The 16,487-nt window shown below is 47.9% G+C and overlaps 3 protein-coding genes across 3 annotated transcripts in view; 1 reads left to right on the top strand and 2 right to left on the bottom strand.

Moving 5' to 3' along the window:
* The window catches only part of UBAP2 (ubiquitin associated protein 2), a 101,197-nt gene extending 86,706 nt beyond the window's left edge, over positions 1 to 14,491 (top strand). The window contains exons 21-27 of the mRNA XM_061369033.1: positions 7,152 to 7,230; positions 8,693 to 8,907; positions 10,267 to 10,366; positions 10,450 to 10,557; positions 12,015 to 12,082; positions 12,973 to 13,164; positions 14,324 to 14,491. Coding sequence (XP_061225017.1) covers positions 7,152 to 7,230; positions 8,693 to 8,907; positions 10,267 to 10,366; positions 10,450 to 10,557; positions 12,015 to 12,082; positions 12,973 to 13,164; positions 14,324 to 14,419 — 858 coding nt within the window. The 3' untranslated portion in view covers positions 14,420 to 14,491. The remainder of the gene's footprint in view (positions 1 to 7,151; positions 7,231 to 8,692; positions 8,908 to 10,266; positions 10,367 to 10,449; positions 10,558 to 12,014; positions 12,083 to 12,972; positions 13,165 to 14,323) is intronic.
* NUDT2 (nudix hydrolase 2) overlaps positions 1 to 16,487 on the bottom strand; it is a 414,951-nt gene that overhangs the window by 242,524 nt on the left and 155,940 nt on the right. The window lies entirely within an intron of this gene.
* Positions 2,139 to 3,125, bottom strand: LOC133220707 (interferon-like). Its single transcript, XM_061369000.1, has one exon. The coding sequence runs from the start codon at positions 3,123 to 3,125 to the stop codon at positions 2,550 to 2,552; it is 576 nt and encodes a 191-aa protein (XP_061224984.1). The 3' UTR covers positions 2,139 to 2,549.

Genomic DNA, 16,487 nt, shown 5'->3' with positions numbered 1-16,487 from the left:
CTGNCTCAAGTCCCTTTTCTTTTTGTTGGGCTGTAGTAGTGGTTGTGGGCCTTGACTTATTGTACATTTGTCATCTTTGTTTTTATTTGATTCCTTCTTGTGTTTTTTTTTTTGTTGCTGTTGTTTGTTAAATGATGTGTTTCTGTACCATCGTGTGATCTCCCTCTGTTCAGATGTGCTTTTTGGAAATGATTCTCAGTCCATCACTTGAGTCTTGTAACTGTATTGATGAAGCTTCTATAATGCCTTTGCTTCCTTTTCCCAATTTGAAGCTCATGGCTTTGTGGGACTATAAATCTTTTCTTAACATTCGTTTTTTTAACAATTGTGAAGATGCAGCCAGGAATAGATTCATTTATTTTCTGTTGTTTTGGGTCATGAGGAATTTGTTTTGAGCACTGTGTCTTTTTTGTGGTGTGGAGCAAAATACTCTCTTCAGACAAGTTTTTCTCTCCAAATTTCTAGGTGTTCTTGGTGATTTGCATTTGTTTTATGTTATCCCTGTTACTACTGCAACTTCTCAGTTTCTGGTTTTGTTTTCATCTCTCTCCATGCAACATGTCTTTTTGGTGGTTTATTTTTATTCCAGTGCTGTATTTTTCTCTGGAGGGTCCTTAGTGCATTGTTGTTCTGAGGACAGGTCTTATCAGAGGAGGTTGCCATTGCCTTTTCCAGTGATGCTTTTGCATATATCTCCAAGAATGGCCATCTCACAACCTCCCTGATCTCTTTTCTGGTATCCATAGAATCACAGAATGTGTAGTTTTGAAAGGGACCTTAAAGCTCATCAGTTCCAATCCCTGCCATGGGACATTTTCCACTAGACCAGTTTCCTCCAAGCCCTTCTTACCTGGCCTTGAACACTGGCAGGGATGGGACAGCCACAGCTTCCTTGGGTAACCTGTGCCAGGGTCCCAGCACTCTTACAGTGAAGCATTTCGTCCTCATGTCTAATCTGAGTCTCCGCTCTGTCAGTTTAAATCCATTTGCCTTCATCCCTACAGTCCTTAGTAAAAACCCCATCTCCAGGTTTCTTGTAGCACCTTAGGCACTGGAAGCTGCTCCAAGGTCTCCTTGGAGCCTTCTCCTCTCCAGGCTGAACAAGCCCAGCTCTCTCAGCCTAGCTCCACAGCAGAGCTGCTCCAGCTGTCAGGGAATGCCTGTGGCCTCCTCTGGACTCGCTCAAGCAGCTCCATTTCCCTCTTGTGTCTTTGCTCCAGACCTGGATGTAAGACAGCAGGGGGTTGACACGAGAGCAGAGCAAAGGGGCAAGATCCTCTCCCTTGACCTGCTGGTTATGTTCCTTTTGATGCAGCCCAGCATATAGGATTAGTTACTGGGCTGTAAGCACACACTCCCCCTGTTGAGCGTGTTGGTCATTATTGTGCTTCTCATCAACCAGCACCCCCATGTCCTTCTTCTCAGGGCTGCTCTCAATCTGTTCTCTCCCCAGCTTGTATTTGTGCTTTTGTGGGGGGGTTGTAGTGCTGGTATGCTGTTCCTTGTCCAAATGTCACAGGCTTTGGTGGGTCCCCTCCATGCCTTTTTCAGGTGCATCTTGCCCGTGCTACTCTGCTTGGTGCACCTAGCAGTACTTAGGCATTGCTGTGGGGTGGTTTGTGATAGGGTCATTGCTGGGAAGGGACTATCATGTCCTAGTAGGGGCAAAGGGTTGGGAAGGAAGAGGGTGGGTGATGGGAGAGGAGGTACACACAGGGCAGGCATCATGTCGTCTGGGCAAGCATGTGCTCCCAGTCTGGCATCAGCAGGAGATGCCTATGGGCTTGAAGGACCATGGTGGGTCACTGAGAGTAGGTTGCTGTTTGGAGCCTTTGGTCAGGGCAGGAAGTATTGGTGGGCTGGGCTGCAGGAGGGAGATTCATCCCTGCCTGCCTGGAGATTCCCTGTCTTTGCCTATCAGGTACATGCATGATGGCCACCTCTTTTTCCTTCTTTTTTGTTTTTACAAGAAGTCTTTATTTGCAAGAAGGACATAAATAAATAAGCAATTAAATAAATAAATAAATAAATAAATAAATAAATAACCCGCGGCCAGCTAAATAAATATATAAATAACAGTTCTTTCATTTTTGCAAGAATAAATAAATAAATAAATAAGTAAATAACCCGCGGCCAGCTAAATAAATATATAAATAACAGTTCTTTCATTTTTGCAAGAGTCTCCCATTGTCCATGGGGACCTCCCCCTCCATCAGGGGAGGTCACAGCCTGGATAGGCTGGATATCTCCATAGGTAATAAATATCACCCCTCTCCCATCCCCTCATCTGTAGGTTGTCCATAGGCGTGCAGCACAGCAATCCCCTCCTGCCTTCCCAGCAGTATGAGCAGTGCGGCTGTCCCACAGCCCAGCTTTAGCCTCAATGTAGTCATGCCCATTCCTTCTCAGTGCAGGAGCCTGCCTGGAGGAGCTCTGGCAACCCAGATCAATCCCAGCCCAGGCTGCATCTGCCCCCATTCCATCTGTGGCCACCGATGTTGGCTGAGGACAGGCATTTGGTGCCGGGGTTGGCAGAGGGTAGGAGCAAATCAGCTCTTCATTCGCCGGAAGAGTTTGTCCAAGTGTTGGAACAAGGAGTGAGCCTCAAGGCGAACGTGGTCCCAGGCGCAGGCGCTGTAGTTGTGGGCTTGGAGGTAGCCTTTGATGCCATGGATGTATTTGTTGATCTTGAGCAGCAAGTTCTGGGGTCCTCGGCTTCGAGAGCGTCTGACGTTGCCTGACCGGCAGTGCTCCAGGTGGTCGATGTAATGATTGAGGCTGTTGAGGAGCTGGTGCCGTGGCTCGTTGTGCCAGTGCTGGGGGATGCTGGGGCTGCTGAGGGTGTGGAAGAGGTGCTGGAGGATGCGGAGGGCGGTGGCGGCGGCTTGCTGCGGGTGGCTGATGTGCAGGAGGGTGTCGGGGAAGAGGGGCGCCTGCTGGTGGTGGCAGGGCGGTGTGGGGCTGGGAGCCATGGCCTGGAGGAGCTGGAGGCTGCGCCAGGGGAAGGTGTCATCGCTGGCAGGCCGGTGGTGGCAGGCGAGGCCGGTGGCGAGAGCCGTCAGGAGGAACAGGAGCGCCGGGGCGCCGCGCCCCAGGCGGGGCTGTGGGGTTGCGGGCGCAGGCATGGTGGGGCTGTGGGTGCTGCCTGCGGGGCGCTGGGCAGGAGCGTGCTGTGTGTCGACTCGGCGGTGGTGCAAGTGGGCACTGTGCTGGGGGTTCTGCTGGGTGGCAGCTTTATATATGGTACCACTTTCCATTCATCATCAGCATCCTCTAGACAGGATTTCCCTAGTTCCATTTTCGGTTTTGCTTTCTGTTTAGTTTTTCCTTAGGCCTTTTTTTTTTCTGTGCTTGTCAAAGTCTGAGCAGGGGGTTGCCCTGCTCTAAGGAAGGGAAGGGGGAGCTGCTTCTTTCCCATGAATGCTTTTGGGGTGCAGAGGGGTCCCAAGACACTGTGCTGTTATGGCTCAGCAGGGGATGTGAAGATGTGGATTTTGGGATGCCTTTCAGGATTTCCTTTTTGTCTGTTTTGTTCGTTACCTTTCTTTGTTTTTATTTTCAGGTCTCTCTGCCTATCCTTTTCGATTTATTTCATGTTCTTTTTCTATTTGTACGTATGAGTTAATACATGTTTTCCTTTTTTATTGGAAATATTTTTAATGTGTCAGTCTACTTTATGTATTTTTTTTTCTTTTTCCTTTTCTTTTCACTATCACATTTACAGCCTTGTGTGGAAGAGTTTATCCTCTCTGCAGATATCTCACAGAATATTTCTGGGATCATCTGTCAGTTTCAGTTTTTACATTTCCCAGTCTATTTCTCTTCAGCGTGTTGATATTTACAAACAAATGTGTAAATGCTATTTTTCAGTTATTCATGCAGTGGTTGTGATTTCTAGTTTGGGGGGGGGGATTATTATATTTTGAGTTTGCTGTAGAAATTAGACAACATCAGATGTTGCAGGAGCAGGTGGGGGTATTTGTCAGGTGGTTTTCCCCGACCTGAGGGACAGTGGAAATAGTTGCAATCCTTAGACCCTGTTCTCATGAGGGTTTGGTTATATTTTGTCCAGTTTATATAGGGGAAGAATGCCAGTGTGTCATTTCCAGTTCATATCATAGAATCATAGAATGGTTTGGGTTGGAAAGTTCCTCAAGATCATCTAGTTCCAACCCGCGGCCACAGCTAGGGATGCCTCACACTAGACTATGTTGCCCCAAGGCTCTGTGCAGCCTGGTCTTGAACACTGCCAAGGATGGAACATTTACCACTTCTCTCTGCAACCTGTGCTCGTACCTCACCACCCTCACAGTAAATAACTTCTCCCTTATATCTAACTTGAACTTTGCCTGTTCAAGCTTAAACCCCTTGTCTATAGCTAGAGTCCCTGATGAAGAGTCCTTCTCCACTGAATCCTGCTCAGCTGTATTCTTGCATTCTGTTTTTGTTGGCTTTTTCTTTGGAATGAGTGGTGCTCTAAGACTTCTGATGTTAATTTGGTTGTACTTTATTAAATGGTTCTTGCCAGAGTTGATTAGGTGGAATTACCTGGCAATGAAAGGATGATGAAATATGACACTGTTTCAAGTTACAGCAAGCACCTTCAATACTTAATCTTTGTTGGAATATTTCGTGTTCAGTGATGGAGGATAGGGTGTAGGAAATGGAGGTGATGTACAGAAATACAGAAAGGTGGAAGGTGCTGTGAGAGAGCATTTGAGGTGCCAGGGAATTTGCAGAGGCAGGTATGAAGGAAGAGAATATTTTTCCTTGGGTTGGGGCAATCCCAAGCACAAATACAAGGTGGGTGAAGAATGGATGAAGAGCAGCCTGAGGAGAAGGACTTGGGAGTGTTGGATGACAAGAAGCTCCACATGACTGGGCAGTGTGCACTTGCAACCCAGAAACCAACAGCATGCTGGGCTGCATCAAAAAGAGAGTGACCAGCAGGTCGAAGGATGTGATTCTACCCCTTTAGTGTGCTCTTGTGAGACCTTACTTGGAATACTAGGTGCAGTTCTTGGGCCCCCATCACAAGAGGGACATAAACCTGCTTGAGCAAGTCCAGATGAGGGCTGGATCACCTCTGCGCTGGAGACAGGATGAGAGAGCTGGGCTGGTTCAGCCTTGAAAAGAGAAGGCTCCAGGGAGACCTTAGAGCAGCTTCCAGTGCCTAAAGGTGCTACAAGAAACCTGGAGGTTGGCTTTTTACAAAGGCAGGTAGTGATGGGGCAAGGGGGAATGGCTTTAACCTGACAGAGGAAAGACTGAGATTAGACATGAGGAAGAAATTCTTCACTATGAAAGTGGTGGGATCCTGGCACAGGTTGCCCAAGGAAGCTGTGGCTGCCCCATCCCTGGCAGTGTTCAAGCCCAGGTTGGATGTGGGTTGGAGCAGCCTGGTCTAGGAAAGTATTCCCTGCATGTGGCAGGGGCTGGAAGTGGATGAGCTTTAAGATCCTTTTCAACCCAAACCATTCTGTGATTTTCAGTGTTGGAGATGTGTGGAAATGGTTATATCTCAATGGATCACAGGTGATGAGGAGTAACCCGTAAGAATTAGAAGGAAAAATGCATAGTAGCATACTAGCCCTGTAGTGAAGGGCTAACTTTTCCCTTTTTCTCCCAAATTGAGACAAAATGCCACTTCATTTTTGCTGACATGTACTGTGATCTTGGAGTGCAGACTTTCTAGGGTGAGGCCTGTCTTAGTTTCCTGTAGAAGACCTAGAAGAATGATCTAAGGCAGTGGTCTGCACCTTTTTTGATTGCATACCCCATCAGTTACAGATTTCTGAGCACTCATCCCCAATATATTTTTATTTCTGAATTATATACATATGATACTGTGCTAATCTGACTGTTATAAAGCATACACAAAAATAAAAGTTAAAAAAGGATTTAAGGTTAAACAGGCACTATTTTTTTTATTATTTTATTATTTATTTATTTGTTTATTATTACTAATGGTACCAAACCCAATTTCTTCATGCACTCCAATGGATTGTCTTGCACATCCCACTTTGGAGAGTTCTTGTCGTGGTTTAAACCCAGCTAGTAACTCAAAACCACGCAGCCACTGGCTTACTGCCCCCCTTCCTCCCCCTGCTCCCAGAGGGATGGGGAGGAGAATCAAAAGAATGTAACTCCCATGGGTTGAGACAAGAGCAGTCCAGTAACTGAGGTATAACACAAATCACTGCTGCTGCCACCAATGATAATAATGATAAGGGAAATACCAAGGGAATACAGCTGCTCACCGCACATCGACCTATACCCACCCCGTCCTGAGCAGTGATCTAGCCCTTCTGGGTAACTGCCCCTGGTTTCCTTACTGGGCATGACATGCTGTGGTATGGAATACCTCTTTGGTTAGTTTGGGGCAGGTGTCCTGTCTCTGCCTCCTCTTGGCTTCCCCTCTTCCCTGGCAGAGCATGAGACTCAGAAAGTCCTTGGTCACAGTAAACACAGCTTAGCAACAGCTAAACCCATCGGTGTTCAGTGTTGTTCTCGGGCTGAAAGTCAAAGCCACAGCACTGCACCAGCTACTAAGAAGCAGAAAAATGCTGCTACTGCTGGACCCAGGGCAGTTCTCCTGAAATATAGTTTAAATAAATTTCCCAGTCATCTGGTAGTAACTTTTTACTATTCTCCTCTCTTTTTTTTTTTTTTTTGGCTTGTTTTTGAATGTTTATGCTGTTTTCCAGCTGACATTTCCACTTCTAGAAAATAGGGCATGGCACAAGGGTCAAACCTTTAGGTTACATCCACGCTGTGATTATTGTCGTGGCCTGACCCCACATCTTTGGCTCCTGATGGTCTGTTGTTCTTCCAGGCACTGGAAGAGTCTCCTCACTGGAATATGACAGCTCAGAGCTGAGGATTGGGTGACAAACGTGTGTAGTTGTTGTCTTTAGCTTACTGTTAAGGATGAAGTACTTGTTACACAATACTAAAAACATCACAAAGTAGGTTTATTTTGAAGTTGAGGTTGCAGGTTAATCTAAAGCTCTGCTGTAAGAGATGAGGTTACCTTCTGCTCAGACCTCTGTCTTGACAAATTTTCTTACACTTGTAATGCAGGGTTCATGAGAGCTGTCCATCTTTGATATGGTTTCAACTATTAATAAACAATGTTGTCTCTTCCAAAGGATTACTATGGAATTACATTCCCTGCTCCAGCAACCTTGACAGGCAGAGATGGGAGCCTTGCTAACAATCCATACTCAGGTGAGTGCTGTTTAAAGGTGAAGATGGTGAGATGTGCTGGTCTCTAGGTACAGGTCATCCTGCCATTGCTGAAAGAGCAATTGTTTTTTGCCTATTGTAAGCAGTTAAACCCATCAGTCCAAACTAGACAAACAGAAGCAAGCATCTCCCTCTCAACCCTGACACTGATGTTTCTTCATGGGTTTGGTCAGCAATTCATATGTGACTTCTGGGAATAAGCTGGATAGCCTTTGAGAACAAGCGCAGAATTGTTATGAGTGTAAACACTGTGTCATCTGGTGCCCTTCCTGAGCACATACAGGTGCTTGAAAGATATTCCATAGCTTAATCATTCTTCTCAATATTCAACTGGCTTGCTTTCCTCTTTTTGGCACTGGAATAGACTCCTCTCAGCAGCACCCCATACTTCGCTACTGCTATTTCAGCACTGTTATGTTCCCATGTAGCAGGCTGTCCCTCTCCCTCTCCAAATCTAAGGGATTTCATTCACAAAAGCATATGGTTTAAGAAGCCCTTACTCATTCCTTCTCTTGCTCCTTAGTTACTGGTGTGCAGAGATGACATTAATGCCATCCAGGATTTTCTTCCCATGGTTTTCATCTACTGCAACCAGATTGCAACTTATAAGCATAGTTATACATAGTACAATTCCTGTTTTGACAGTGTTGTCATACTTGTCGGTAACCAACAAAAAGGACTGGCTAAGAATGCGATAATGTGATTGATGTATGTAACCTCCCTAAAAACCTCCCTAAAAGAGATGTGAGCATGCTGTTCTGTAGGCTGCCAGAAAATGCAGGTGTTCAAGAGTTTTCTGCTTCGTAATCACTTCTCTCAAGGAGTCTGCTTTTGGGTTTTTAACCAAATTTCCCTTCCTACTTCTTCAATAAGGTGGCCCACGATGCAAGCCTTGCTTTCCTGGCCTTCAGCTACTGTCTCCAGAACTTTGGTGGTGTGAGGAACCAGACATCTTAACTAGTCATGCTTGACAAATAAACAGACATTGACAAAAATATACCCATCACTGCCTGTAAATTCTAACTTGCTTTCAGCCCATGAAGCCAAGCTAATCGATTTAACCTCCAGGAAAGTCACACTTTAACCCAACAACCATTTGCCTTTTGGCTATTTACCATACTTCCTGCTTTTAGCATGTTTTATTGCAATGATCTGATAGTAGTGAATCTGCTCAGACCATGTGAGATAGGTAAGTACTGGTTATCTCCACTTTATCAGTGGATTAGCCACAGCACAGAGCTCAGTGCCACAAACGGGCAATGTCCTTGTGGCCGTCAGAAAGAGAGACCAGGAGAGTGCTTCCCCTGAACAACTGCTGGGTTTCAAGTGTAGGATGTGCTCTATTCTGTAGTGGTCTGCTTGTATTCAGAGGATGTCAGCCCTGTGAGTCCTCCACTTTCGGAGTAGCTTGGATAGCTTTTCTGATCAGTTCCTTCTTTTGCAGGTGACGTAACGAAATTTGGCCGTGGGGATTCTGCCTCCCCTGCTCCGGCGACCACGCTTGCCCAGCCGCAGCAGAACCAGACACAGACTCACCACACGACTCAGCAGCCCTTCCTCAACCCGACCCTGCCCCCAGGGTACAGCTACACTGGGTTACCTTACTATGCTGGTGTGCCCGGTGTACCCAGTGCATTCCAGTATGGGCCAACTATGTTTGTAAGTGTGATAGCCTAAGCTGTAACCCTCGTTTTGTGCCTCTCTGGTTTTGCTCTCTCCAGCCCAAACTGTCTACATCTTGGAATCATGGTTTGTGTGGGAAGGGACCTTTGAAGATCATTTGGTCCAACTGCCCAGCAAATGAGCAGGGATATTTTCACTAGGTCATGTTACTCAAAGCCCTGCATCATCTGGCCTTGAACAATGCCAGGGATGGGGCAGCCACAGCTTCACTGGGCACCCTGTGCCAGCACCTCAGCACTCTTGTCATAAAAAATACCTTCCTTATGTCCAATTTAAAACCTACTTTTTTTTCAGTTTAAAACCATTGCCCTTTGTCTTGTCAGTACAGGACCTGGTAGAAAATTTTTCTCCATCTTTCCTATAAGCCCCCTTTAAGTATTGAAGGATCTCAATAAGTTATCCCCAGAGTCTTCTCTTCTCCAGGCTGAACAACCCTAGCTCTCTCAGCCTGTCTTCATAGCAGAGGTTCACTAGCCCTCTGAGCATTGTTGTGGCCCTTCTCTAGACCTGCTTTAATAGTTCCATCTCTCTCTCTTGTACTGGGGACCCTAGAAGTGCATCCAGTACTGAGGTGGAGTCTCATGAAACTGGTATGTGGCATTATCTTTCCCAGCCTGCAAGGGATCTCCAAAAACATGCAAGCTTGAGAAAACAGTTTCTGTCCCTTCCACAGAACAGGAAATTTAAAATGCAGAACTCATGGACTCTTGCACAGGTTACTGCGAATAGCAGAAGTTACAGCTCATTGACTCGGTGATCCTGAAAGCCTTTACCGGTCTCTGGAGAGTCCAAGGGAGACCCAAAGCTCCAGTTAGCTTGGAGTGCCTAGGAAATCCTTTCAAGGTTAGAGGGGACCCCATTAAGTCAGAGCACCATACTGGTAGTTTCAGTGGAAGAAGGTTATTTGGGAAAAGGTGATATTCCAGGAAGGAAGACTAGATGATTCTGGTTTTGGGCCCTTTATGAAGCAGCTTCAGGCAGGAATTGATGTTTTATTTTGTTCTGTTCTGGGGGGAGAGCACTGTGGTTGCTGCTTCATGTGTTTGTGGGTAAGAATTTGCTGTTTACATTAAGAGTATGAAAGAAATAAGCAGCTTGGTGTGAGACATGGTTACACTGCAGTCAGAGGGGTGACTCTAGCTTGCACTAATCCACTATAGATAGCTACTTCTGGAAGCATAAGCGTCATGTCCCGTGCCATCCCAGTGCTCCCAGCTCCATATTAAATTTTCCACATGAGGTGGAGGCACCTTCCCCACTAGATGGCAGAGGCAGCTTGTGTTTTGTGTGCTGCTCCTCAGGTGACAGGGCCTTTTGTTCCCTTCCTTTGTCCAGGTACCTCCAGCATCTGCAAAACAGCATGGAGTCAACCTGAACACTGCATCGACTCCTTTCCAGCAAGCAAGTGGCTATGGGCAGCATGGCTATGGGGCAGGTATGCTCACCACTGCACCTCTCACGTGGGTGCCTGCCCAGCTGCTTGCACACTCTAACACCTTGTCTTGTACACACCGGCAGGCTATGATGACTTAACGCAGGGAACGGCAGCTGGAGATTACAGCAAAGGAGGCTACAGTGGGTCATCTCAAGCACAAAACAAATCTGCTGGCACTGGACCTGGGAAAGGTAACACATGAGACTTGAGATTGATCTTCAGTGTGACGAAGCAGGGCCGATTCCCAGTGCTGTGCAGTCAACACAGCAGCCAGCTCTAAACAGGGTCATGATCCGAGCTGTTTCTCCATCTCCCGTACACAAAATGCTTTTTTAATGGCCCAGTTGTTCCTTTTAAACCTCGTGGCTGAATTTTGTGTTAGGATCTGTGTGGCTGATGTGCAGCTTTGTCCTCAGTTATACACGGGAGACATGGTGAGCTGTTTCCACTGCCAGAGTTTACTTTGCTGAAGAATAGTGGTCCTGCAGCAGTGCTGTGCTTTGGAAGCCTGAGCAGCTGGATGCTGCTGCTGAAATGGTCCTCTGCCAAATGAAGACTAGATTTTGAGTTTCTTGGTAGGCACCTAAGACATCTGTGTGTTAGGGGCAAGCAGGGCAGTTCACACATCTGGCCTGTTGTTTCAGCTGCTGTTCATACACCCCGTTAACTCATTGCATTGTTTCATGCCTGGAAATGTTTCCTTTCTGACTGTAAAGGCTGAAGAATGTATACAGCTTACATGAAAGCTTTATTCTGCACACGCTGGTTAGACGTGAGAAATGTTTACTGAACTGCTTAGCACTAACTAGTTCATCTCTGGGCTTAAGCAAATATCAAGCATTTGCTGTGCATTTGAAACACCAACTGGACTGTCTTCAGCCAATGATCACGCTCTCCTCTGTGGAGGAGCAATCCAAAAAGGAGCCCCCTTTTCTTGAGAAGGGGGCAACCTTAGAGCAGTGCAGACCCTCCAAGTCCAGTCCTTGGCCAAAAGATTCATTGGCCAAAGGAACCACTGGTTTTATTCTGATCCAAGTGGAATGATTGGCAACAGTCTTTATAAGACTGTGAATACATGCCTGGTTTGAGAGCCACCTTGCTGGTAAGTGAGTGTTTCTGAGCCTGTTGTGGCAGCAGCTGGTCCTGGTGGAAGCCAGCCTGAAACAGAAGAGTATTGCAGACCTCACCCTTCTGCAGGGTGTGAAAGGACAAAGCACTCAAATGTGTGGCAGATGCTGAGTCTCATTGCTCAGCATACTACTGGAAAGCTCTTGAATGCTGCAGTAGAGCCAAATGCATCCCTCATTCTAGGGGAAAGTTGGCTTTTTGTGAGTTTATATGAGTGTTCGTTGCAGCCAGCTGCTGCCTGGTGAAGTGCTTTGAACCCAAGCAGTGACTGCTGGCTCTGATTTATCCCAGTGGGTTGGGTTCCCACTGTTCAGCAGGAGTGAGGAGCCAGGCCTTTTCTGTTCCCATATGAGGTCAGAGAGCAGAGGGGTCCCCCAGGGCTGGGCAGCAGCAGCAGCAACATGGTGCGTGGGTAAAGGTGCACCCACTGTGACCGCCGGAGGTGCCAGCAGCAAAGCATTGGCTTGTGCTGGGAGTGTTTGACTTTCTCATTGTTGGTGGCTTGTTTTTTGTTTTCCAGGTGTTTCAGTGACCTCAAGTAACACAGGTGTGCCTGATATCAGTGGCTCAGTCTATAACAAGACTCAGGTAAGCAGCGCTGTGCTCTCCTCCCGCATGGCCTGAGCCCAGGCTCATGGTCCCCTCCTGTTCACAGGACCTCAGGGTCAGCAGGCCATGGTGTTTCTTGTTCTGTTTGCTGTTGGAGTGGAGTCTCACCCTCTGTCCCACTGTTTCTGCCCTGTCAGCTCCTGACGGCGGCTGCTGGCACATAAGTCATAGAATCACAGAATGGTTTGGGTCGGAAAGGACCTTAAGATCATGTAGTTCTAACTCCCCTGCCATGCACAGCACTACCTCAAACACCCGAGGGCCCCTGTGCTGTGCCATGCCGTCCTGCGGCCATACACAGCATGCAGCTTCCAAGGGAAGGCAGGAAGGGCTTTGACAAAGTGTGGTGGGCTTATGTCCAGCTCCTGTTTTCTCCTGCCTGCACCCTCAGCCAGGGTAATTAGCCTCTGGATGTGAACCATGCTTACAAATAAGAAGCCATCTCTCAGCTACATGCTTACCAGGGGCCAGGGAAGGAAACTCTTACTGCAAGTGTTCTTACATCTTTGTTGGGCTGCTGTGGTAGGTCAAGGCTAAGCCCCTTCGGTGTGTGGAGGACTGATTTCAGGCAGCTGCTGCCATCCCCTGTCCCACTGAGTGAAAGGAGGTCGTTGAAAAAAGGAGCACAGGAGCTGTGGAAATAGAAATAAAATACTGGAGGCATTAGTGCAGAAGGGTGGTTGAGAACAGGAGCTGAAACTCCTGAACTACTCTGCCTTAAGTGCTTGCAAGTATTCAATGTAACTTGGCTTGCTCATGGGGTCAGTGAGAGGTTAAGGTGATGTGTTTGGGCTGTTCTTGTTCTTACCTGGACACTGTGGGGCTGCTCATACCAGTCTCTGACACTGTCCCCATCGTCTCCCATGCAGACATTTGACAAGCAGGGATTCCATGCTGGCACACCGCCTCCTTTCAGCCTGCCCTCTGCTCTTGGATCGACTGGGCCCCTGAACCCTGGTGCTGCCCCAGGTTATGCTCCAGCCCCGTTTCTCCATATCCTCCCTGCACATCAGCAGCCTCATTCCCAGTTGCTGCATCACCATCTTCAGCAAGATGCGCAGGTGAGTTCGCCCCTTCGTGCTTCTACAGCATGCCTGAGGACAGACTGCTCCCCCCACATCCCAGCAGGGCTTAGCTGGGGGTTGGCTTCCCTCTGAATCTTTGCTTTGCTCATTGGGAAAAGGGATTGACTGTGATTGCATATTGACAGACTTGATGCTGTTGACCAGGTTGGAGAGGGAACCTCATGAAGCTGAGCAAGGGGAACTTCATGCCCTTGCCCTAAAGAAGGACAATGGGATCCTGGGCTGCGTTAGGGAAAGCATTGTCAGCAGGTTGAGGGAGCTGATCCTTCCCCTCTGCTCAGCACTGTTGAGGCTACAGCTGGAGTGTTGTGTCTCATTCTGGGGTCCTCAGCATGACAGACATGGACACACTGGGGAAAGTCCAGCACAGATCCACAAAGATGGTGAAACAACTGACTGCAGCGTCTCTCCTGTGAGGAGAGGCTGGGAGAGCTGGGACTGCTGAGGATGGAGAACAGGAGTCTCAGGGGTTGGGCAAGACACCTCAAGAGGTCCCTGCCAGCCTCAGCTGGCCCAACAGTATGTGAAGAGGCCATCCTAATGCGGGGTGTGGAGAGATGGGCTGTGAGGTGTGAGGCTGAGGCAAGTGCTGCATCAGGAGAGCAGATCTGAGCGCTTGTACGATAGCCCTGAGGGATAAAGCCCAGCATCCCCTGGCAGGTTGCTTATCAGCTCTGATTTGGTTTCACCAGCTCATGCATTTCCTTTCCTCACTATTAACATTCCCTGAAAAAACAGAGTGTCCTGCCTTAGAGTCCAGAAATAGGAAATTACTTCTTGCTGTGTGTGTGTGATGTCCTTGGCTGGTGCACCGCCTCTGTTCACTTTGAGAGAGGGAGCGCCTTTGCTGTCCCCACTCCTGCTCGTCTCCTTCCCTGTGCTTAAACCTGGCTTGGATGGAAGGCAGTGGAACACCGCATCCATGTGTTCCTGCTTCAGTGTCTCTGTGGCTGCTCATCCTGGATTGTGAGACACAGAGATGCAGGGCAGCAACTGGTCAGTTCCGGGGGAGCACTGCTGCACTGGTGGGCACGAGGGCTGTCCCCTGGCGTGGCAGCTCCTCTGGTAATGTTCACATGGGCTCTTCTTCCTATGGTGGCTGATGCCTCTTATCTCCTTCATTTCCTGTTTCTAGGGTGGATCTGGCCAACGCAACCAACCCAGCACCATGCAGCAAAAGTCTCAGGCTACCAAAACCGCCTATGGCACTTCTCCTTACTGGACAAACTAAATCCGACACCGGGGAGGAGGGAGAGAGTGGAAGGAGAGGAGGAGAAAAAGAAACAAGGAAAAATGAAAGAAAGGAGAAAAAAAGCTGAAGCCCATTCCTGGAATTATTAGGAGAAGTAACTGCTCAGCCAAACATCTGTGTGGGGAGAACTGCAGCCATCCATCCACCCATCCATCCATCCTCTGTGTGACTCGCCTGCTTCCTCTTTGAGTTGCTGTTGTATGTAATATATTTATGTATGTATTTGTAAATGTAATAGAGCCTAAATGTGGGTTTTCTGCATCTTGCAACCATGTTTCTTTCTTTGTAGGAAAATTAATTATACATTTCCCATCTGTACCAGGGCATCCTTTCCTGTTCTTTCTTTAAGCTCTATGGACTTTATGACTCTGTCAAAGACAAACTGTACCTTTTTTTTGGTTTGGGTTGGGGTTTTTTTGGGTTTTTTTTTTTTTTTTGAGCTGGAGCCCATTTATTTAATGATATTCTAAATTAGGCAAATAAGGAGGCCTGCTCCTTGCCACCCAAACGAATCAAAATGTGTCCTTTTACTTTGATTTCTCCCCTCAGCCCCCAATATAGCTGTCATTTAAACGGGGTGAGAGGTGTGGGGAAAAATAACAGAAAAACCATGTTTTATGGGTCTTCCCCTTTCTTTTGTCTCCTGCCTCCCTCCTGCTGAGGAAGGTGAAGCCCTGTGGGCAGCTGGGTCACTGTGGCCCTGAGCTGCAGCCTCACATTTTTTATCTTTTTTTTTTAACAATAAAAATAAAAGTTTTTTCCCTTTTTGGTTTGTTTTAGGGTTTTGGGTTTTTTTTGGGTTTTTTTTTTTGTTTTTTTTTTTTTTTCTGTTTCTCTATCAAGAGAGTGTGGATGGCTCAGTGTGTCCTGGAACCTCCTGTGCACCATTAGAGGCAAAGACTGGGTAGCGGTTTCTTCAAGTATAAGCTCTGTCTTGTACCTCTTTTTGCCCTGAGCCACCCTGCCCAGGAAAGCCAGAGCTGCTGGATGGAAACCTCACCTATCCCTCCCACTTTTATAAAACAGAGACCCTTACAGAGGCAACTCCTGGTCCTTCTTGTCCTACACCGGTGCGGTGAATGTTTCATTTCTTTCTACCCCTTCTTCCACCTAATAAAGATCTGAGCATATCACTAGTGTTTGTCTGCATTTTCAAGGGTTCTGGGAGCAGCTTTGCTTTCACAGCCTGTCCCTTTACCCCCTGCTCCTCCCAACAAAACCTGAACTGGGAGGGTGGGAGTAGCACATGGGGCTGCAGGGGAAGCTGAATACCACGGCCAAGGTGAGTGTACCTCAGTGCTCAGTCAGACGGGGCCCTGGGCAGCACCCTGGCTTGTGCCATGCATGTCCATCCTGCATATGGTGTCCTCTGGCCCTGTGCTCGGTACAAATCCCTGCGGAGCAGTTGGCATGGGTAAGGCAGGAGTGTGGCTGCAGCGCTGCTGTGAGGTCCATGGCCTCCACCAGCCCCTGCCCCAGCTCACCCTGAGCACCCTGGCCCAGGCAGTAGAGGTATGGTGTAGAGGTGAAGCTGTACATGTCCATGCAGCAGGGAAGGGGCTTTTTTGCACTTCCCAGTTCTATTTCAGGACCCAGAAGAAGACACAATGATGAAGCTGTTTCTACCATGAAAACCACTTTTTGTTCTTAACACTCACACCATCTCTGAGGTCCTGTAGGAGCCTGAGTCAGTGTGTCACTTGGCCCTCTCCTTATCTGTGAGCAGCACACCATGAGCAGCACTGGCGTTCTCTGCCCCAGTTCAAGTTTTTATACTGGTTGAACTTGAGCAGCTGCTGTGACCCCTTGACAGTGGCTGTCCCAGTGCCACCAGCTTCGGGGCCTGAATGTCAAGGAGGACACAACAGTTTCTGCAGGCTGGGTCCTACAAAGGCTGACAGCAACAGCACCTCCTTTACCTGTGACAGCTGCTGCCTCATAGGAGATGCTCTGGAAAACATTCTCCATAGCCCGCAGCACGCACTTGGGTTGTTCATGGGTGTAGGTCAGTCCCTGCTTGTGGGCCGGGCCCCATGCAGTGGCAGAA

The sequence above is a fragment of the Neopsephotus bourkii genome, unplaced genomic scaffold (genome assembly GCF_033783945.1).
Source record: "Neopsephotus bourkii isolate Nb327-2 ecotype Australia unplaced genomic scaffold, CSIRO-AGI_Nbou_v1 NB_1471, whole genome shotgun sequence".
Taxonomy (NCBI): Eukaryota; Metazoa; Chordata; class Aves; order Psittaciformes; family Psittacidae; genus Neopsephotus; species Neopsephotus bourkii.
This window is presented reverse-complemented; position numbering and strand designations above follow the sequence as displayed.